Source organism: Neopelma chrysocephalum, unplaced genomic scaffold (assembly GCF_003984885.1).
Source record: "Neopelma chrysocephalum unplaced genomic scaffold, ASM398488v2 Primary Assembly neopelma1_366, whole genome shotgun sequence".
NCBI lineage: Eukaryota > Metazoa > Chordata > Aves > Passeriformes > Pipridae > Neopelma > Neopelma chrysocephalum.
The window spans coordinates 234,936-257,024 of record NW_020898030.1 but is presented as its reverse complement, the minus strand read 5'-3'; the positions used below and the strand labels follow the sequence as shown (position 1 = coordinate 257,024).

The 22,089-nt window shown below is 52.5% G+C and overlaps 2 protein-coding genes across 4 annotated transcripts; one reads left to right on the top strand and one right to left on the bottom strand.

Annotated features, from left to right (window-relative positions):
• The first annotated feature begins 274 nt into the window (after positions 1-274).
• KCNA10 (potassium voltage-gated channel subfamily A member 10) lies at positions 275-10,595 on the top strand. 3 transcript variants are annotated; one of them, XM_027706252.1, is made up of 2 exons: positions 275-425; positions 8,779-10,595. In XM_027706252.1, the coding sequence occupies exon 2, from the start codon at positions 8,853-8,855 to the stop codon at positions 10,401-10,403; it is 1,551 nt and encodes a 516-aa protein (XP_027562053.1). In that variant the 5' UTR covers positions 275-425; positions 8,779-8,852; the 3' UTR covers positions 10,404-10,595. The 3 variants fall into 3 exon arrangements, with proteins under 3 accessions (XP_027562053.1, XP_027562054.1, XP_027562055.1); XM_027706253.1 differs by lacking the exon at positions 275-425 and adding an exon at positions 3,896-4,759; XM_027706254.1 differs by lacking the exon at positions 275-425 and adding an exon at positions 4,780-5,122.
• Positions 10,596-15,004: 4,409 nt separating this feature from the next.
• Positions 15,005-18,831, bottom strand: LOC113978924 (embryonic pepsinogen-like). The gene is made up of 9 exons (XM_027706258.1): positions 18,776-18,831; positions 18,241-18,403; positions 17,865-17,982; positions 17,350-17,468; positions 17,061-17,260; positions 16,615-16,728; positions 15,993-16,137; positions 15,346-15,444; positions 15,005-15,162 (listed from the first exon to the last, which is right to left on the bottom strand). The coding sequence occupies exons 1-9, from the start codon at positions 18,829-18,831 to the stop codon at positions 15,025-15,027; spliced, it is 1,152 nt and encodes a 383-aa protein (XP_027562059.1). The 3' UTR covers positions 15,005-15,024.
• Positions 18,832-22,089: the final 3,258 nt, after the last annotated feature.

The following is a 22,089-nucleotide window of genomic DNA, read 5'->3' as shown; positions in this document are numbered from 1 at the left end:
GCATGGAGAGGACAGAAAAGGTCTCATCCGAGCATCACCTCCTCCTCCTCCTCCTCCTCTGCTTCAGGCTGCTCCTTCCTCACCCTTGCTTGCAAAGAAAAGACCGTGGAACACTTTTGGAGACATGTAAGAGGCGGCTTGAAGTCCTGGACGTCGCTGCTGCTGCTGGGCAGGGCCCAGCGAGGGAGCAAGAACCCATTTCAGGCACAAGGAGAATGAGGGCAAGGAGTCCCACTGGGCTCACGTGGGTACCGGCATCGCCTTTCCGCAGGAGAGGCTGGAGCATCCCAGCCCTGCCCGGGAGAGGGGAAGGGGCAGCACGGCTGGGCAGCCCCCACCTGGCACAGCTGAGGGAACAGGTGATGGGAACAGGGGGACTGGGGTCCCCTCACGCTGGAGGAAGATGAGGATGATGCAAAAGCCGGGTTTGTTGCTCCCTTCTTGGTTTTGTTGTGGTGGGGTGAACTCGGGGGGCAGAGGAGAGGAGAGGTGGGTGAGTGGGTTCGGGGCAGTCGGGGGCTGTTTCCCTCTTTTTCGGGGGTATTTTTTGGGTCATGGTGACCACAGGGGAAGTTTAGTTTGTCCTTGGAGGAAGAGGGAGGGTGAAGTGCTACCGATCACCGAGTGTGTGCTGGATGAACCCCGGCTTTACCAGGAGTCAGAGGGTCTCATTGGCGCCATCTCAATTACTTAATTACTCTTAATTATTTTTTGCTGCCGGGTCCAGATCACAATGTCTTCACCTGGGGGGTCTGTGGGGTTGCTGGGATATGCTGGGGGGTGCCTTATCTGTGCACTGGCTCAGTGCATGATGCCACAAACCCTGAGTGACACCGGGGCCCCAAACCTGCCCCGGACTCCTCTTAGTGCTGTTGCTGCAAACCTTGGGATCGATGCAGGAATCCGTCTGACCCGATTAGCAGCTTCCTATATTGCTTTCCATTTATCCCTTCGATCCATTTTTGGCTCTGGCCACCGACCTCCTCCAGGGTTTGCTGCCAGTGCGGATTTTGAGGGGGGACAAAGTCATTTGCTCCTCCCCAGGAGCAGACTGAGGTTGCAGCACCGAGCTCTGGCTGCTGGGTCAGGGAGGGGGCGGCGGCTTTGCCTCTATCCCAGCACTTTTGGACAGCCTGGGAAAGTTTCCCATCGATTTGGGATCGAGTTCTTTCTCGTGTTACAGGGCAGTAAGCAGAAGGGGGGGGTGAGGGGTGGCTGCCTGCCCCGGCCCCATCCCGGCGCCCGGGTGGAGTCAGGATGCTCGGGAGGGAAGAGCTCACTCCGGGCACCCACTTCCTCACATCTCTTCAGGTCCAGGCTTATCAAAGCCCTTCCAAAGTGCTTTGTGTCCGTGTTTCATTCATCAGATGCTTCCTAAAGTGTGTCAAACCCTTGGCAGCACCAACTGCTTCATGAATCCCGGCAGAGAGCAGACCTTCAGCCTCCAAAGGGCCATTTCAGCACCCCCAAAAGCCACCACAGCACCCTCAGAGTCAAAAATCCATTTCAGTCTTCCTGAATCAGGTTAAAATCCCGACTCTGAGCCCTGGGAAGATGAGGAGGGCTCAGCTGCAGCCAAGCCTGGCCCGGACCCAGGTGGTCCCCATTCCTTCAGCCCTGCAGAGCTCATTTCATCCCACCTGGCTTTTCCATTTTCCTGCTATCTGTGCTGGGCTACAGCAGCTTTCAGGCACACCTGGTGTGGGACCACATTGGCTCTGAGCAGGAACTCTCCCTCACTTGTTATTAAATTACATCCTGACCCGGTTAATCCATAGCTGATTAATTTTGGACTCCATGGCTGGGTATAAGAAAGGTTTCATCTGTCTCGTGGCGTGTACTGTGTGTCCCGGGCTCTTTGATAATCTGATTTTTTTCATATAAAAAATTACGGGTGGAAAAATCAGAATGAGGTACGAGAAGTGGGGAGGGTTATATGGGGTCTGGCTGGGGGTGTTTTGCTGCCTGCTGTGGGGATCAGCAGGGATGGACACCTCCATCCCAGTGCCAGGAATCCAGTTTGGGATCTTCCTTATGTACATCTTTTCCCAGAGAGCTCCTTCCTGGCTGTATGGCACAACACCACATCTGGGGAAACTGAGGCACGGAGAGGGAATTAGCTCATAGGAGTTGGTGGTTGTTGTTTCAGGGTGATCATTTGTTTCCTGGTGCAAATGCATAGAATTCCAGACTGGTTTGGGTTGGAAGGGACACCTTCCACTAGCCCAGGTTGCTCCAAACCCCATCCAACGGGGCCTTGGACCCTACCAAGGATGGGGCAGCCACAGGTTCTCTGGGCAACCTGTGCCAGGCCTCCCCACCCTCACAGGGAAGGATTTCTCCCTAATATCTCACCCAAACCTGCCCTCTGGCCATTTAAAGAGAATGTGTGGGTTTAAATATTAAAAGTCCTACCCCACTTTGCCTCAGACACACTTTAACCTCTGCCTTAAAAACAAACCAGCTCTCACAACCAGCTGCTCCTCAGCCCTGGAATCCTTCATTGCCACAGGGCAGGAGAAACCCTGGGATTGCCAAATATTTCAGTATATTTTGGCCCCTTTTCCATTTCTCCACTATTCCCATATTGAGGACTTGAGACCAGAGGCAGCTTTTCCCAGACCCCTGTCATCCCCTGGAAGGTTGGAATTATCCTTTCCTGTATTTTTATCATTCCCAAACTACCAGCATCTCCCCCCCTGCTCCTTCCCTCACAGCTGCACACATTTGCCTGGAATTTAAACAGCTCCATTTACAAACACCTCTCCTGAGCCACGAAGTTTTGCAGGATCTCCCCCTGCAGCTCCTTGTTTTCCTTCCAGAGGTGATTCCTGCCCTGCTCCACCCATGACAGATGCCCTGGGCACCTCACTAAGCCTCCAAGGACTCTCTGTGCCTGAGCCAGAGCTCAAGTATTAATAAACTCAGCCCTAAATCGAGGGCATTGAAGTGTTTAACTTGTGTTTTTGCATATTGCACATCCCCAAGTGCCCTCATGATGCAGGGGGATGGTGTTGCTAATTGAGGGGCACTTCAATTAGCAGGGAAAAAGAAAAAATTCCCACTGTGGAGGTGCAGTGGAGCCACCTCAGCTCCATCCTGGAGCCATGGGGCTGGAATAGAGCTGAACTCCAGGTAATTAGTGCTGCAAGGAGAGAGAATAATTAGCAAAGGCTCATTACTGCAGTGAATTGCTCTGTGGACCAAAGCTGGTGCCTGGCACGGGGCAAAGCCCAGCCCACATGGATTTCCAGAAGCATCATTTTGCTTGGGAATTAGGGAAAACCCAGCTGAAGTGTCGCTGCCTTTTTATGATCCAGGACCACTCCTGTCCTCTCTTCCTTGTTCCCACCCCGCTCCAGCTCATCCCATGTCAGATCCCAGAGAAATGGTGATAAGCTCCACTTTTCCCCGCAGGGAAAATGAAGCTCCCTGTGCAAACAATAATTCAGGGACCTGCTGCCAAAACTCCCTCCTTTGCCAAGTAATCCCTCTCTGCATTGGGTGGGGCTGGGGGGTGTCCAGCTCTCTCCCCTCTGGTGTCAGAGCTGTGTGTGCAGAGCTGCTGGGCAGTGATCCCGTGCCATCACTCACTGCATTCTGGTCCCCCCTGGATGCAGAACGCCCTCGGGGTCCAAATTTGGAATAAATTCCAGCAGAGCTGGGGACACCGGGAGCATAGAGCAGAGGATTAGAGGGGAAGAAGTGCCGGAGGAATGCCTGGAGCAGCCTGGCTGGGGGAGGTTGAAATCCTAGTGCCAAAGGCTTTTTAAAGTCACCTTGGCTGAACACAAAGGCAGAATTTCCTGAGGGTGCCCGGGGTGCATCCAAACTCTCCGGAGAGGAGGGAGTTGTGTAACCGCCCTATTTCTTGGAGGCAAGGATGTTATTCCGGGCATCTCCCCCCGTTCCCGTCTCCCCTGGACCACAACCCTGCTTTGACTCCAGGGATATTCCTGTTAACAGCGGGGTTTTGCTAAAGCTTCTCAGCCCCAGCACAAGCCAGATCAGCGGGTCCTCTGGATGGTTTTCACTCTCTGCATTTCCCCTGGCCACAGATGTTCTTTGTCTGGGTGCAGGATGTGACCCTGGTTAGTTCTAGGCAGATGTTAGGGACAAAAAACCTCAAACCAGGTCAGACTTTGCCTATAAACCCCATCACCCTGTGGTCAAAGCCCTGCCAAAGCTGGGTTTGAAGGGGAAATGGACACAGGGTGAATTTAAGTGCCAAGAATATCAATTTAATTCCTTTTTCTCAGTAGATCCCCAGCTGCCTCGATGGGATGAGAGGAAATGTAAGGACTGTAATCTATACAGGTGCAGAAGGGGTGCATAAAATGATAAAGCAGCCCTGAAGGGCCTGATCAAAGGTCTGGATAATCTCATGTCCCCTTTCCATCCCAGAAGGCCGGAGATGAGTATAGGATGCTCCAAGCCGGGCTCTCCTCTGGGACAGGGAGGCTTAAATGTGCTCATTAACATCACAGGGCGGGAGAAACATCTCAGAGGACAGCCAAGGGTGCTGCAGGGAGGGAAATCGAGGTGACCGTGTCCCTCAAGAGCAAAAGAACGTCACCATGGAGGAATCCAGGCTGAAGTACACGAGGAGAAATGTGCCACCCCCTCCTCTGCCTTCCCAAATGCCTGGGAGGAGGAGGAGGAGGTGAAGGAGGAGGACGAGGAGGGTGGGAAGGTAACCTGGGTGAAGGTAGAGGTGGGATCCACCCAAGAGGGATGAAACCCCTCTGGAGCACCCAAGGTGAGGGTGGCCACGAGCATGGAATGGAAAGAAAGAAAATACGGGAAAGGAAAACCAAAATCCCAGTTATTTTAGTGAATGGTGCCAACCTGCCCGGTCCCATCTGCCCTGAGTGTTCAATGATTTATTAGTTAATTACCAGAGCTGATAATTCCAGCATCTAGCTGGGATCCAGGCGTGAGGAAGGGGCACAACCCCTCTCCCTTGTTCCCCAGTGATGCCCTCAGCAGGGCTGTGCCAGCTGTACCTGCTGCTGCAACTGGTCCCAGTCATCCCGGGGTGGGAACAGGAGATGTCCCACGTGGTGGTGGCACCGTCCCCTCCTGGAAAAGCTCCCGCTGTCCCCGTGGCCACAGGCAAGAGGTAGGTGGGCACCGGGGGATGCTCCAACCCTTGGCTTTCCCCTCCCCTCCTGTTTTTCCCATCATTATTAGGTATCAATGCTAAAAGCAGCCCTTTTTTTCCTGCTGGGAATCTCTCTCCCGGTGCCAGCGGCGCGCGGGTCCCTGTCCCCGCTCTCCGTCTCTCTCCCGGGGACCAGCTCAGACCTCTCCACGTCACGGACAAGACTTGTCCCCGCTGGACCATCCGGAGCTTTGTTGGGGATTAAAGGTGGCATCAGCCAGAAGGGCACATCCTCCCCCGTCTCACTGCCCGGCGGGCGGGTGGGGGCAGGAGCCGGGTGGCCGCGTCCCCCCTCCCCGGGCGAGGGGAGCAGGGCAATGGGATGCCCCTTGCACCTTTCCAGTCCCATTTCCTCGTGGCCCCTCGGCTGTTTTTAGGGCTCACGGGGGGATGGCGGCTCCGAACTGTGCCGGGTGCCACTGCTGTGCCTGCCAAAATCCAGCCCCGGCCAATGACACGGTGAAACTAAGAGAGAGGAGCCTTTCAAATGACATTGGCTGCGTTATCCCAAGGGGATCTTCCCAGGGTATGGCTGGACCGGGTTTTTTTCCGCCTCTGCTTTCCCTACACCTCTCGATGTGTGGTTAATGACTCTTTTCCCAGATGCAGAGAGCTTTGGCACTTCCATGCCCTGCCCAGGTAAGTCCTTACGGGTGCTCGTGTGGGTGGGCAACGGGAAGAGTCACCCCCCTTCCCATCCCATAAAGGGGTCATGGGGAGGGGATGAGGTAGCAGCATTTCCATTTTTCTATAAAACCTTGGAAACAGACATTTTTTGCCTCAGGAGAGCGAGGGAGATGAAAGTAGGATGAATGGGAAGTGTAGGGAAATTCCAGGTTTTGATGGATGCGGAGGGGCTGGTGGGAAGCACAGCCCTGATTTCCCGGGATGTGATGGGCAAAACACAAACTCTCCCTCAAAATGACCTTTCTCTTCTCCGTTGCTCCCCCTCCCATGGTTTTTATTATTATTATTATTATTTTTCTGCAGCCAGGGATTTCTGCTGAAGGATATTAGTTAATCAGATTCCGAGAAGCAGATGTTGGGTGATTTAGGAGGAAAAAAAGAGGCAACTTTCTAGTTCAAGCCTCGGCCGGAGCGCAGGGAAAAGCTTTGGAAGGGTATTTTGTGGCTTCAGGACAGGCCGGTAATTTTGGTCTAAATGAAAAAAGAGACACATAAGGTGGTGTGGGGGCCTGGGGACAGGTGGGGCACGTCCATCTGGTCTTGGGACAGACAGACATCAGCATATTTTGGGGCTTTAAGGCAGGAAAAGGAACCTCAGAGCCCTGCACCCCGTGGGACGCTGTCCCAAGGGCTTAAAACAGAGCTGAAAATCACCTTTCCATGTCCCAGTGGGGACAATTTTCCACTCTCAGCCCTGCCCATGATGTGTAAGTTGTCCCATCGTAGCTCTGTGCCTCAGTTTCCCCACAAGGGATGATGCAGGGGGGGCTCAGTTTGATGTTCATGGAGGCTCCAGAGCAAAGCCAGGTTTGAAGACATCACAATTCCTTCTGCAACCAAAAATCTCGGGATGAAGACCTCCTTCAAGCAGGGGCTGGGGAACTTTCTTGCCCAGCAGTATTACGGGTTAATAAGCACTTAAAACTTAATGCTTAAAATACCAAGATCATCTCATGGCACTGCCTCAGGATGCAATTCCATGGTCAGCTTTAGCTGCTCTAACTTTGTCCCACTGCCAAGAGAAGCTCCTGGGCAGGTGAACCCCTCTGGGCTTTCCCCTCAGGCTGGAGGTGTGATGGGTCAGGTCAGCTCCTGCATCCACTGAACACTAAAGTCTGATTCAAACTTGCTTTCTTTACTTTTTTTTCAGATTTAAAATCATCTGGGGGGATTTATATTAAGAAAAAAATAAGGATGCAAGGAGGGAATGATTTGTGCTGCTGTTTCTTTTTTCTTTTATACTTAGTTTTCCCTCAAAAGATCCAGAAGGGCATTATTTGGGCCAGGCTTATTGTGGTATCCCTTTGTCTGCCTCCTGATGCTCCTGAAATCAGGGTTATGCACGGCTCTGGGTTGTTGCTCTGATGTTACATTTTGTCCCTCCAGCACCAGGTTTTCACAGAGTGACCAAACAGTTAAGCCTGGGAAGAATCCAACTGCGTGAAGAGCTGGTCCTTGGGCTGGAGCAGCTCCAAGCTGGACGTAACTGGGGCTGGAGGACTCAGGTTTGGAGCTGTTGGGGCTCCTCGGATTTGCAGCACATCACCTTGAGGGGCAGAACCACGTGTCTGCTGCTTCCTCCAGGCATCAGTTCTGCCCCCCGGCCCCAAACACTCTTTTCTCCATGTCTCCAAGTGGGAAAACTGGCACAAAACCAGCCCAAAGTAGTTCCATGGGGATGGATTCCTAAGAACAGCCGTGGTCTGTGGCTTTGGTTTAAGCAAAGGAACATGGTCTGCAAACAGCTTATCGTAAATTGTGGGATTTGTCCCCAAATCCAGAATCTGTGCCAAGGAAAGAGTGAGGTTAAACCCTTGTCTGGGATGTGGATGCTGGTTCCTGTAGGAAGTTTTGCTGCCGGGGCTGTAAAGCTGAGAGGAGAAGAGGGAGGATTTGTACAAGACAGGATGTTAAAGTCTATTTCTGCAGCAGATTTGGGTTTTTGGCTTGTCCTACCCCTCTTTCCCGGCTGTGTGTCAGCAAGGATGCACAAATCTGCTTCTGGGGAGGAAAAAACTTCACTGAATTACTTCAGTGAAATTGGGATGCTGAGGCACTGGGAGCAGCACGGTCTCCATGGATCTCATCTCAGCACTGGGATGGACTAAGCCAACCCTGCACTGGGGACCATCCTCGTCACAGGACTGGCCCCAGCGTCGCTGCTGCTCCATGGCCTAAATTGTGTTGCTATTCCTGGCAGTCCAGGGCACCTGGGTTTTTTCACTCCCTTCTGCTGAAGTTCCCTGGGTAAGGAAGCCACTGTGCCCTTGGTGATCCACGGTCACATGGAGCAGCTCCACAGGCCCCTCTGTGGTGTCTCCTGTCCAGAGAACATATTTGGAGGGAAATAAATCAGGATGTTGAGTTCACTTGGAAAGTTCATTTTGGGGCAAATCTCCCCAGAACTGTTCCATGTTAATATCTAATGTCTCTCCCCGAGGCAGGACAGGCAATTTCCCAGCTCCATAACTTGGTCCCTGGGCTCCTCTTTGACTTTGCTCCGAGTTCAGAGCAATGTCAGTGCTGGGCTGGGGAGATGCCCAGGAATATTCTGGGGACACAGTGACTGTTCCTGAGCACCTGACAGAGCCAGTCTGGGAAATTACCCACCTGGTAAGGTTTGGAGACTTGAGGGGGGTGTGAGCAGATGTGGGATCTGCTCATGTTCCTGCAGGGGGATAGAACTCTCCTCTGCCTGCCGGGGGGGTCAGAGAGTGAAGGTCTTTCCTCCCTTCTTCTTATACCCCAGTTTACGTAAAAATCGTAGGGAATACCGGGTAAATCTGGGCACTTCCTTGGTTACAAACTGGTCACCAAGGAAGGCCTAGGCCAAACTACCACACCACCCCATGGCCCAAAAGATGCTCTCCAAGTGACCTGTGTGCTTAGCCCAGTTCAGCATCGTCTCCCTCTCCCTTCCCTTGCAGATCCTCATAGCGTGGGAAAGACTCGAGCTGCCGGTGTCGGATCCGGGGATTTATGCTGCTAATCTGATTAGTGTATGATGGACGTGTCCAGTTGGAAGGAGATGGAGGTGGCACTAGTCAGTTTTGACAACGCTGATCAGATCGTGGAGGATCCCTGTTATTCAAACGACCTCAGCCCCGCGGGGCAGTCGCGGAAAGGCCACCCCAGCTGCGCCAACCTGCTCTCCAACCTGAGGATCCTCATCAACAGCGAGAACGCCAACAATGAGACCATCTTCTCCAGGTTCTCTGCCGAGTTCAGCGACCACCTGGTGGGGGAGAGGGTGGGCATGGATGAGGGGGACCAACGAGTCATCATCAACATCGCTGGGCTGAGGTTTGAGACGCGGCTCAAGACCCTGGACCAGTTCCCTGAGACCTTGCTCGGGGACCCGGAAAAGAGGATGCGCTACTTCGACTCCATGAGGAATGAGTATTTCTTTGACAGGAACAGGCCCAGTTTTGATGGGATCCTGTACTATTACCAGTCTGGTGGGAAAATACGGCGCCCGGCCAACGTCCCCATCGACGTGTTTGCCGATGAAATCACCTTCTATGAGCTGGGCGATGAAGCCATGGACCAGTTCAGGGAGGATGAAGGGTTCATCAAGGATCCTGAGACCCTTTTACCAACCAATGACTTTCACAGGCAATTCTGGCTGCTCTTTGAGTACCCCGAAAGCTCCAGTGCGGCCCGGGGCGTAGCTTTGGTCTCCGTCCTGGTCATTGTCATCTCCATCATCATCTTCTGCATGGAGACCTTGCCGGAGTTCCGAGAGGAGAGGGAGTTCAAGTCTGCCCAGGAGCTTTCTAGGAACACGACAGACACCTTGCTGGCCCACAGCACCTTCACGGACCCTTTCTTCGTCATAGAGACCGCCTGCATCGTCTGGTTCTCCTTCGAGCTCTTCGTCCGCTTCATCGTGTGCCCCAGCAAGACCGAGTTCTTCAGAAACATCATGAACATCATTGACATCGTGTCCATCATCCCCTACTTTGTGACGCTCACCACCGAGCTGATCCAGCAGAGTGAACTCAACGGGCAGCAGAACATGTCCTTGGCCATCCTACGGATCATCCGCCTCGTCCGGGTCTTCCGCATCTTCAAGCTCTCCCGGCACTCCAAGGGGCTGCAGATCCTGGGGCAGACCCTCAAGGCCAGCATGCGGGAGCTGGGCCTGCTCATCTTCTTCCTCTTCATCGGCGTCATCCTCTTCTCCAGCGCCGTTTACTTCGCGGAGGTCGACGAGCCCCAGTCCCACTTCTCCAGCATTCCCGACGGGTTCTGGTGGGCCGTGGTGACCATGACCACGGTGGGCTACGGAGACATGTGTCCCACCACCCTGGGGGGGAAGATCGTGGGCACCCTGTGCGCCATCGCGGGGGTTTTGACCATCGCGCTGCCCGTCCCCGTCATCGTCTCGAACTTCAACTATTTCTACCACAGGGAGACGGAGAACGAGGAGAAGCAGATCCTGCCCGGGGAGGTGGAGCGGCTCCTGGCCAGTGTGGCAACGGGCAACGGCAGCATGGAGTCCCTCAATAAGACCAATGGGGGTTACCCTCGAGACAAGGCCAAAAAATGATGCTTGAGGCCGTGGTGGGACTGGGCACTGTCAGGTGGGATTGGCTGGAAAAGGTATCAAATATCTGCATGCTCTGATTTAATTTTTTTTTTTTTAAACCAAATGTGCTGCTGCTTTTTTTTTTTTTCTAGACATTTTTCAATCTCTGATTTCCTGTGGCCGTTCAAATAAATACCATCTTTCTTATCTCTCTGCCCTGCCCATCAGTCTGGTGTTTCTTATTTGATGCTCATCTGCTTTGACATTTCTATCCTCTGTCCGTGGCATCAGAGTGGAATTCCCCACATTCAGAGATTTCCCCCATTTACTGGAGATGAAAAAGGGCAAAATGACATTAAATGCTTTGCTTGGTGGCACCCAACTGTCCAGGGATGAAGGTGGGTCCAGCTCCCTGTTTCTTTAATCCATTGAAATAATTCCTCCCCACCTACCACTTTGGATCTGGGGATCTGACCAATTCCCAGACCTGGGACTGCTCTGCCTGAAAAATAAGCTGGCAAAAAGAAATTAGAAGGGATATTTTTAGCTGGATGAGTTCCCTGGTCTGCCTGACTAATTAATTTTGCTGGCACAGCAGTGATGGATGGACCCAAGCCAGCAGGTGAGGGGATTAGAAGGACAGGGATAGTGACCAGGAATGGTGGCACAGCCACAAGGAACATCCAGGGCACCGGGGTTTGGGATGGAAAACTGAGCTCTGAGAGAGGGAATGGGATTTCTCCTGCAACAAAACGGGATTCCTCCTGCAACAAATGCTCGGTTTGGGGGTTATCTGATGTACAAACACATTTGGGGACAAGCCACAGTGACCTGGTAGTTTTTATTGCCACTTCTTTGGCTGCAAAGGTGGCACAGAGAAAATCCACAGAGAGAACAAGGCCCGATGTTTCCCTGTTTTACAAAGGCACTTCTGATTTGCTAAAACATGCAAATCTCCAGTGGCACTTTGATGGGAGAAGCCAGCAGCAGCTCATTTTGCCTTTCTCTCCAATGCCAGCAGGTTTTCTTCTGACAAAGACATTTTGTTGCCACTTCACTGTCTCACTCAGCTGTTCTTTTGGACGTCTCTGCCTCCATTAAATCACAGTTTCTTGTGCAGTGTCTCCCATCTGCTGTTATCCCACATCTGCTACCTTTGATGTCTTGTCTCCTGAAGGTTCCGCCATCCCTGGTTTGCAACTTCATTCAGGAAGCAGTGGTGAAACAGGGATTAGGTTTGATTATTCCTGGTTTGATGGGAAATGGGATTTTCCCCGTGGCAGAAATCCCACAGCTCTGATTGGTGGGGGTTGTTGTTTTGGTTTTGGGGCATTTTTTTTTTGTGCACTGTCTTTCTGCAATAAGGTGTTTTGCATCCCAGGGGATGGATCCGAGACATGACAAGTACAAATCCTCTTTCATCTGGGACAAATCTTTTCATCTGCTCTCCCTGGGTTTTTTTCCCCATCCCTCCACCATCCTTTTCTTTACTCCATCCCTTGCAAACCCCCTACCATCCTCTCAGACAGGAGAAGCTGTGAGAGCTATTTAATTTCCTTCCCACTCTGTTCAAGTTCTGCTCATCTGTGGGGATGATTGGAGGAGGCACAGCTGGGAACAGCTGGAGAAGGCACAGCTGGGAACAGCTGGGAACATCCCCAGCTCCTCCCCATTCATCACTGGATTCTCTCCAGCAGCTCTTCCACATCCTTATTTTCATTTCATAACAGCTTCTCTTTCCTTTTCCTCTGGAAAACTTAAACTTTTTACATTCTTTTACATTTTTCATGGTCCCCTCCCCAAATTCTCTCCCCAGCCCCTCAAATTTTAAGCACTTTTGATGTTTAATCACCACAGGAAACTGATGAAAAGGTTTGGGCTGGGAAATATTTGGCCATAAGCTCCTCACTCCTTCTGCTCCCTCAGCAAACATGGACCATAACGGTGCTGGGATGGATGGATGGATGGAGGGATGGATGGATGGAAGGAGGGACGGATGAAAGGACAAACAACCTGATTCTTATTCACTTGTAAACTTGATCCTCAAATAAAGGAATAAATGCTTCAAAGTCTGGCATGCAGGAAACATTGTTTATTTGGACTCAGCTTTTTGTTCTTGGCTTTGTGCTGCTCCCAGCTGGGAATTCTAACTGGTCCCCAGCTGGGAATTGTGTGTGGGAGGGTTGAAGTACAGGACATTATAGAATCCCAGAAGGGTTTGGGTTGCAAGGGCCTTAAATCTCATCTCATCCCACCCCCTGCCATGGGCAGGGACACCTCCCACTAGCCCAGGTTGCTCCAAGCCCTGTCCAACCTGGCCTTGGACCCTTCCAGGGATGGAACAGCCACAGCTTCTCTGGAAAACAGATAATTATAAATCTCCAGACCTGTGAGGTCTGCAGAGGTTTCCCCAGCAGTTTGGCTCCCACCATCCACTGTGGGAAGCCAGGTCCAAAGGGAATCCCCGATTTATATCACAAGGATGGGGCCAGAGCCATTAAACCCCTCCAGACTCATTAACTTACTTCCTATTTATCCTAAAGAGGAGGAAAACCAGAGAGTGAATTCAAAGTGTCAACACTCAGCTGGTGCTTGATAAAAACCTGCCAGAAACCCCATTTGCCTGCACAGTTTGCAGCTTGGTGCCTTCCCAAATACAAGCCCAAAGCTCAGAGCTCAGTGAAATCCCTAAAAAGCCCTCAGTAACAGTCCTGTTCTGGACTCAAGCCCTAAGGAGCCAATCCTTCATGTCCTCCCTCACACGGGCTGAATTCCCTCTGGAAATTTTGCCAAAGGAAAAGCTAAAAAGAAGGCAAGAAATCTGCCTTCTGCTTTATCAGAAAGGTGTTTCCTGGCTGCTTTTTATCCCAGGAACAAATCAGAACCTGAGGCCAGGTGTGAAATATTCGTCATCCAGAAACATCTCCCTCCTCCTTGGAGCTGAATTTCCCGAGAATCCCAGAATGGTTTGGGTTGGTAGGGACCTTAAAGATCACCCAGAGTCACCCCCTGCCATGGGCAGGGACACCTTCCACTACCTCAGGTTTCCCCAAGCCCCGTCCAACCTGGCCTTGGACACTTCCAGAGATGGGGATCTGGTGCACAGGAGCTCAGATTTCGCCAGGAGATGGCACTCCAGGACAGACATTCCCTGCTGGAGACAGTCCAGACGTGTGTTTCCCTCTCTCTAATTCATGCTTGGAAACTTTTAGCTGGTTTATTCCTCTATTGCACGTGTGAACATGGATGTGAGAAGGGTTTTCCTGGCCGGGGGGATGCTCCCATGGAGGAAGCCCATTCCAGGGTGATGTTTTCCAGGGGCTCTTGGCACTGGTGCAGGATGGCCATGCCAGGAGGGTTTAGGATCTGTCTCCTGGCACAGCATTTAGGGACAAGGACCAACATCCCACTCCCATCCCACTCCCTGAGAGCACAGCTACAGCCCCTGGGTGCTCCTGCAGGTCTTGTCCATCCTGGCAGGGAAGGTCCATGGACCACTGCTCCTTGGAGATGTGGGTCCCACTGCATCAGCCTCATTTCTTGTTGCTCATAACAGTGAGAAAATTCCTGTGATGGAGCTGAGAGAAAGTTCCCTCTGCCCAAAATCCAGGCTGCTGTCCCTCTTCTGCTTGGGCACGAGGGACTCCCAGCAGCTGAGGCTGGGAACCCTGGGGAGGTGTGATCCCAGGGGGTTGGGGTGGGATAAATCACACTGCCACCATCCCACATCACATCCTGCTTTATGGTCAGCTCAACTTTTGCACAGTGAGAGAAGAGAAAAATTAATTTCCGACTCTGATTTCCTGGATTTCTCCCTCGACATCCCTGTTCCCATCAGGTAAGGAGTGAGGCCCGGTGATGGAGCCTCACTGATCAATAAATAATGCAAATAGTTCCTTTTTCCTCAGCACAGCAGGAATGAGGAAGCAGCAGGGACTTGGATTTCTCTCCCAGTTTTCTGCTGAGAAATTCCAGTGCAGTTGCTCCCAGGGAAAGAGGCAACCTCCATTTTTAATAGGGTTCAATATGTCTGGAGGTCATTTCCTTTAGGAAAATGGGAACTCTGTAGGTTCTGTGCTTCTGTAAAAGCCTCTCGATGGGAGGCACTGGGTGAGAGCCTTTTCCTGCCCTGCTCTCTTGGGCTGTCCAAGGGAAAACTCCAGTCAAGCCACATTTTCCTAAGGGATTCACTGCCCTCAGATGTTTTGGGGCTGCCTGACCCCAGCCCTGAGCCCAGAGATGGGGAGTTACTGGGTCATGGGGCATGGAAGATACTGGTGGGACATTGTGGATCTGCAGGGATCTGCTCTGACATGGGCTGTGTCTGGGATGGTGAGTTCACCCTCCCTAGGTGGAAATCTGGGTTTTCCAGAATCACTCCCTTGATAAAGCCCCAATAAAAGAGCCAATCTTGACTTCCCCCCCCCTCAGTCCCTGCAGCTCTTAAAGGCTCTAGGCCTGTGATGACCAAATGCTCCTAAATCACCCCAAAGCAGCAGGTGTTTAAGAGCTCCTTCCTGATTCCCACCATTCCACAAGAAAGAAACGTGCAGCCCCCGACTCTGAACCATCAGCACTTTATTTGTGCCCAAAGCCATGGCTGTGGTCTGGCAGCAGGTGAAACCACCTCACCAGGGTGGGTCTAAACAGCCTTGGCCAGTCCCACGCGGTTGTTGGCCCGGTCAAAGATGCTGTAGTACACCCTGAGGAAGACATCTCCCAAGATCCAAAGGTCTCCAGAGGTGCTCTGGAAGCTGCTCGTGCAGGATCCTTGGTCGTGCTGCATCGGAGCAAGAAAAGGAGATGTGAGCTGGTGCCTTTCCTTGCACAGCTCTGGAGGCTCGTGGCCACTCATCTGCTGTCTCCCATGGGAATGGGAGAAGCCAAGGGAACCAGAGCCACTGGAGAGAGTAGAAGGACCTTGAGAGGTCCTTGCAAGCAGGACCAGCTGGTTCCACTTCACCTGCTCAGTGTAAGCCCAGGCAGACACAGGGTACTGGAGACCATTGATGATGAAGATGACGTCAGGCATGGCAGGAATGGAGCTGCAGTTCACACTGTGCTGCAGGGAGCAGAGGGAAGGGGCTCTTAGGAGGGAAACAACGTGTTCAGAGGGCAAGGAGTGAGGAGAGACCTTGCTGGGGTCTTCAATATCCTCAGGAGGGACAGTGGAGGGGCAGCACAGTTTGCTTCACTCTCGTGACCAGTGACAGGACCTGAAGGAATGGCTGGAGTTGTGTCAGGGGGTTTAGGTTGGATCTCAGGGAAAGGTTCTTCCCCCAGAGGCTGGTTGGGCACTGCCCAGGCTCCCCAGGGCAGTGGGCACAGCCCCAAGGCTGCCAGAGCTCCAGGAGGGTTTGGACAATGTTCTCAGGGACAGAGTGGGATTTTGGGGTGTCCTGTGCAGGGCCAGAGGTTGGACTGGATGACCCTTGTGGGTCCCTTCCCACTCAGCATATTCTGATTCTGTGATTTCCTGGAATAAACTGGGGACTGGTGGTGTCTCAGGGTGAGCTCTGCTGGAGGTATCCGAAGTTTGCCACGAACACTTTCCCTGTGCATGGAGTCAGATTTGGCACTGGCTCCAGGGTGAGCAGGGAGGACTCTCACCTCTCCATTGCTGTCCTGCCTGGCCCCAAGTGCCCTCTGGATGTTGCTGATGCCCAGGGGTGGCCCGGCCACAAGGGACGTGCCGGTGTCGATGATGGCCTGGCAGCCACCACTGCAGGCAACCTCCTGGCTGTTCACCATGATGCTGGGAGGGGAGACAAACCACGGGGACATTAAACAACCAGATGGACCCTAGTGATGGTGTTTAACTTCTTTTATTAAAGCCGGGTGAACCCAAAGTTCTGCCCTTGAGCCTTTTCCCCCCTGGAGTTTGCAGTGCCAGTGGGAACACAGCCAGTGCTGCACACATGAGCACTGAACTCAGCTCAGCAAGGTGAGACCCAACTGAGCCCAAAAAAGGAGGTTTGGGACCATAATTTTGCTCTACTCATCGCCAGAGACATCCCCAAAATCACAGGGTAGGAACTGGGCTGTGCCCCAGGCTCAAAGCTTCCCCATTTTGGGTGGCAATTACCAAAGTAACGATGGATTTTGGCCCCTTGACTTCTTCATCCCTCAGCCACGGGGTGTTGGATGGCAGTGGGAAGGCTCTGATGGTGGTGGGTCCAAGTCTCTTTAGAAGCAATGTCAAAGTGAGCACAGACCAGCAGGGCTGATTTACCTGTCCATGGAGATCTGCCAGTACCCCTGGTAAGAGACGGAGATCCAGCTGATGGAGCCGGTGAAATAGGACTCATCAATGCCCCCGAAGATGACCACGCTCCCTGTTGCCTCACTGGGTGATGCAGGGAAGAAAAACAGGGGAAGTTTTGCCGTGTGGCTTCAGTGCAGGACTGTGTGTGCCCTGGAGTGGGACACTGATGGTGATGGCACGGACACGTCCACTGCCCTCAGTACCGGCGCAGGGGCAGGTTTTCGGACCTCAAAACAGGGAATCACGTGCCTGGAAACTGGTTCCCAGTGAGTGTGGTGGCCCCCAGCATGTCATGATCTAGAGACAACACCTGATGGCAACAGTGACAACAGAGCTGGAGCCACCACAAAATGCAACAATGCGCCTGAGATGCATCCACCACCTTCCCCATCCCTGGGATCCACGTGACTTACTGGGACAGGTAGACTGAGAAGAGGTTCTCCTGCACCAGGCTCTCGTTCACCATGTTGTCAAAGACCGGCGTGATCCCATCAGCTGCCAGGTTTGGGAATCCCAAGCCCAGGATCCCGTCGAATTTAACCTCGACAAAGAACTCTCCAGGCTCCACCGTGCTCAAGCCAAAGAGCTGGTTGGTGTCCATCAGAGATGCAACCTAAGGACGGGGAGGGTGCCATGAGGCTTGGATCAGGCACTGGGATACTGGGGTCAGTCGGGTGGGGAAGGCACAGGGGACACACTCACGGTGACGGTGTCGGAGCCCACGATTCCCTCCATCTCCCCAGTGCCGTAGTGGATGGACAGGCTCTGCCCTGTGCTCTTGTAGGTTGAGGACTTGGATGGGTCAAACACCTGGTGGGTTTCTAGAGAAGGGGGAAACCACAAAATGAAGCCTCTGAGCAAGGCCAAGCCTAAGGGGGGAGGGAAGCTGATGTTCATTATCCTGCCTTGGGGAACAATTTAGCTGTGAGAATTTGCTGTGTGTCCTTCCCCCTCCTCCAGAACAAGGGATCCACAGGAATTCCCATCACAGGTGGGGAAACTGAGGCAGTGAACACCAATCATATCCCCCTGTGGAGCCGAGCACTGAGCAGGTCCCACACCCCAAACACTCATCACTCCAGAGCACTGCACAGATGGGATGGATCCAGGGGGGTGATCCCAGTTCCCTGGCAATGTCACCCAATTTTTAGGCTCAGTTATAAACCCAGGATGTGCAGCTGGACCTGGCCCTGCTCAAATGGGAAGCTCTTACTTACGACAAGCCAGGCTGGTGCAGGAGACAGAGGGAACCCAGAGGTTGGAGGAGCCGGTGTCGAAGACCACGGAGAAGTCCTGTGGTGGGGTGCCAATGGAGATGGTCCCATAATACTCCACCTGTGGGACAGCAGGGACAGGGGTGGATTTTAAGGCATGAAACCAAACCCAGAGCTTCCACAGGCTTTCAACTTTCATGGTCTCCTTTTTTCTGGGGACACCCTGCTTCCAGCAGAGCTCCTGGGGGGACATCTCTCTGTCCAGGGCCACAGAGGGGAAAAATGTAAGATTTGGGGTGAAAGAATTTGGGTTTTCTCCATGCAGATAAGGGATGGACATTCCACAAAGCACCCCCTGGGGATGAGAGCCCACACTCACGTCCAGGGTGTTCAGCAGGGGCTCCGTGGCCGTTTTGGTTCCATTGGGAAAAGCATGTGGGAATTTGGTGCCAATGTCATAGTGGTGGTCCTGGAAGAATTGGCACAGCAAATCCTTCTCCCTGAGGATCTCTCTCAGCTTCTTCCCCCTTTCCAAGGGCAGTCTGGAACAAGCAGGAAAAGAAAGAAGGAAGGAAAAGAAAAAAAAAACAAACAAAGAAAAAAGAAGAGTTTGATGGGATTTTGCTGCCTGCAGCTCCTGCAAGAAGGATTTAACACCTTCAATGCTCCTGCTGTTCCAGGAACACAGGAAACTTCCAAAAAACTCTGAGTCAGGAGGATTTCTCCAAAACCCCAAAACAACCCTAGAAACCAGCCCTCCCCCAGGCACTCCACCATTCTCTGCACCCCTGGAGCAGCTCTCCCAAGCCTCAGACCTCACCTCTACATCCCAAAGCCATGAAAAGGCTTGGATTACTCATCTTCTCCCTTCCCCTGGCTCAGGTGGCCCCGGGGGTGGTGCTGTGGTGACTCACCTGGGGAGCCCCTGGGCGAGGGCAGAGGCAGTGCAGAGGAGCACGAGGAGCTGCATCGTCCCAGGACAGCCAGGGAGAATTCCTGGGGCTTTATAAAGGCCCTGCCCACCCCACCAGCAGTGCCAGGAGCCAACGGGCCCAACGGGAGATGCCCCCTCCCCTCCTTTGGGCACCCGGCCAAGGCAGGTGACGCGTAGGGAACGGAGGACTCGGCAAACAGGGGCAAACACGTCCCCAGGGAAGGGGGGGGATGATTCCATCGTGCTCATGCTCCCCCCTGGATCCCCTCCCCAAACCCTCCGTTCTTTAGGCCCCAGATCCTGCATCCCAACCAGGCACTGCCTGGTTTTGGGCACAGAACCGTGGAATCCTGCAATGGTTTGGGTTGGAAGGGACCTTAAATCCCATCCAGTCCGACCCCTGCCATGGGCAAGGACACCTTCCACTAACCCAGGTTGCTCCAAGCAACCTCAGAGAGGGGATGGTGAAAGAAAGAGAAGAAGAGAAGAGAAGAGAAGAGAAGAGAAGAGAGAAGAGAAGAGAAGAGAAGAGAAGAGAAGAGAAGAGAAGAGAAGAGAAGAGAAGAGAATGAGGAGACCCTACAAAGCCCTTTTCTCCTGCAGAGCCTCAACCTCATGTGCTGGATGCATGTTGGCAGCAGGTGGAACCTCTGCTGGGTTCTCCTGGGACACTTTCCACTATCCCAGGTGGCTCCAAGCCCCATCCAACCCGGCCTTGGACACTTCCAGGAATTGGGCATCCTCTGAGAAATACATTCCAGGGCCTCGCCACCCTCACAGGGAGGAATTCCTTCCCAATATCCCATCTAACCCTCCCTCTGGCAGTGGGAAGCCATTCCCTGTGTCCTGTCCCTCCATCCCTTGTCCCAAGCCCCTCTCCAGCTCTCCTGGAGCCCCTTTAGGCTCTGGAAGGGGCTCTCAGGTCTCTCTGGAGCCCTCCCTTCTCCAGGAGAACACCCCCAGCTCTCCCAGTCTCCAAAGCAAAGGTTCTGCAGCCCTCGGAGCATCTCCAAGGCCTCTCTGGACTCACTTCCAGCAGCTCCACACCCGGATGTTGGACCCCAGAGCCAGAGGCAGCATTTTGACTTTTCATTCGGCAAACAGCAGCGGGATCCCCCGTCCATGAGCCCCCCCCGCCCCGGCTGGGATGGGGAAGGGGCCCCACTGGGTGCTGACGTGTGCGAGCCCCCGGGGAGGGGGCCGGGGGGTGGTTTATGCACGTTTTTCCTGCTCAGAGGCCACTGTTATCAGGAAAATCCAATTAGCCCCGCTGGATGCAAACAGGACAAGGTGACCCTGCGGGGGCTGAGCCCTCTCGGCGGGGTTTGCCCGGAGATACGGGACCATTAACCAGCGTTAAACCCCCCCCGAGATCCCGGTACCGCAGCGAGAGCGGCTCCGGGGACCCGCCCAGCATTCCCGGCGTGCCGAGGGAGCGGGAGGGATGCAGGGAGGGAAGGACACGGGAGATGTGGGATATGGATGCTGGCATCCGCTGGCGCTGCTTTTATTTCGGCGGCACATCCTAAGCAACTCCACCTGCTCCAGACCCCCAAATTTGGTGGCAGCTGCAGGAGATTTCTCTGTGGACAGCATGGAAAAGTCTATGGATCTTTGTTTTTTTGGCTTTTGGATCTTTATATTTAGTTTCCTGTTGAATTTCCTGCGGGAATTGCCACTTTTAGGAAGGATGCTGTGGGCAGAGCCCCTCCGTCCCCTCCCCACAGGGATGTTGTGGGGGTCAGTGGGTTCCTCTGATCTTGTTGTGGAATGAAGTGGGAATTTATAATGATTTTTCAGGAAGGGAACCGGCTGGAATTGTCCAGGTGGTTTGTGCAGGAGTGGGAAGGGGCTGGGGCTGGGCTATGGTCGCCAAAAAGGCAACAAAGCTCATCCCAGTTTGGTCTCGGGCAGGAGTTTAAGATGGATTTAAACGAGGAAAACCACTGGGATGAATTTTAGGAACCACCTTGAGAACAGAGATTCACTCCAAGCCCTCCACCCCCCCTAAAAAATGTATATATAAAGCTCCCAAAGTCCAGTATTAATTCTGACATAGCCAAGCAGTTTCCAAAGTTTGCTCTTGGATCAAATTTACCCCCTGACTTCCAAGAGTAATTAGAGTAGGACAGAGAATTGAATATAATTAAAATAGAACACAATAGAGTACAATAATAAAATTAGAAGAATTATAGAATGGAGTAGCATTAGATAAGAGAATAATTAAAAGAAAATAGAATACTATAGAATAGAGAGGAGAAATAGAATATAAGATAATTAGAACTAATTAGAATAAGAGAATGAGAAGACAATTATAGACTAGACTAAAATGTCATTAGAGAAGAATAGAGAATTAGAATTTAATTAGAATAGAACAGAATTGATTAATAACAATAGAAATAGAAGAATTATAGAACAGAACAGAATAGAATAGAGTAGAACAGAATAGGAATAGGAATAGGAATAGGAATAGGAATAGGAATAGGAATAGGAATAGGAATAGAATAGGAATAGAAATAGGAATAGGAATAGGAATAGGAATAGGAATAGGAATAGGAATAGGAATAGGAATAGGAATAAGAATAGGATATTTCCCTGCTGTTTGGAAACCCTCCATGCAATTATTTTAGGTGTAGAATATTCAGACCTGGGAGCATCACCAGGATGTTGCAGGTTTCTGATACCTCAGCCATGCCCTGATCAGGTCCCAGCCATGTCCTGACCAGATCCAAACCCTGTCCTGACCAGATCCAAACCTTGTCCTGGCCAACTCCAAACCCTGTCCTGGTCAGATCCCAGCCATGTCCTGGTCAGATCCAAACCCATGTCCTGGTCAGATCCAAACTGTGTCCTGGCCAACTCCAAACCATGTCCTGGTCAGATCCAAACCATGTCCTGGTCAGATCCCAACCATATCCTGGTGAGATCCAAACCATGTCCTGATCAGATCCAAATCATGTCCTGGTCAGATCCAAACCTTGTCCTGGTCAGATCCAAACCCTGTCCTGGCCAACTCCAAACCCTGTCCTGACCAGATCCAAACCTTGTCCTGATCAGATCCAAACCCTGTCCTGACCAGATCCAAACCATGTCCTGGTCAGATCCAAACCCATGTCCTGATCAGATCCAAACCATGTCCTGGTCAGATCCCAGCCATATCTTGGTCAGATCCAAACCCTGTCCCAGTCAGATCCAAACCCATGTCCTTGTCAGATCCAAACCCTGTCCTGGTCAGATCCAAACTGTGTCCTGGCCAACTCCAAACCTTGTCCTGGTCAGATCCAAACCCTGTCC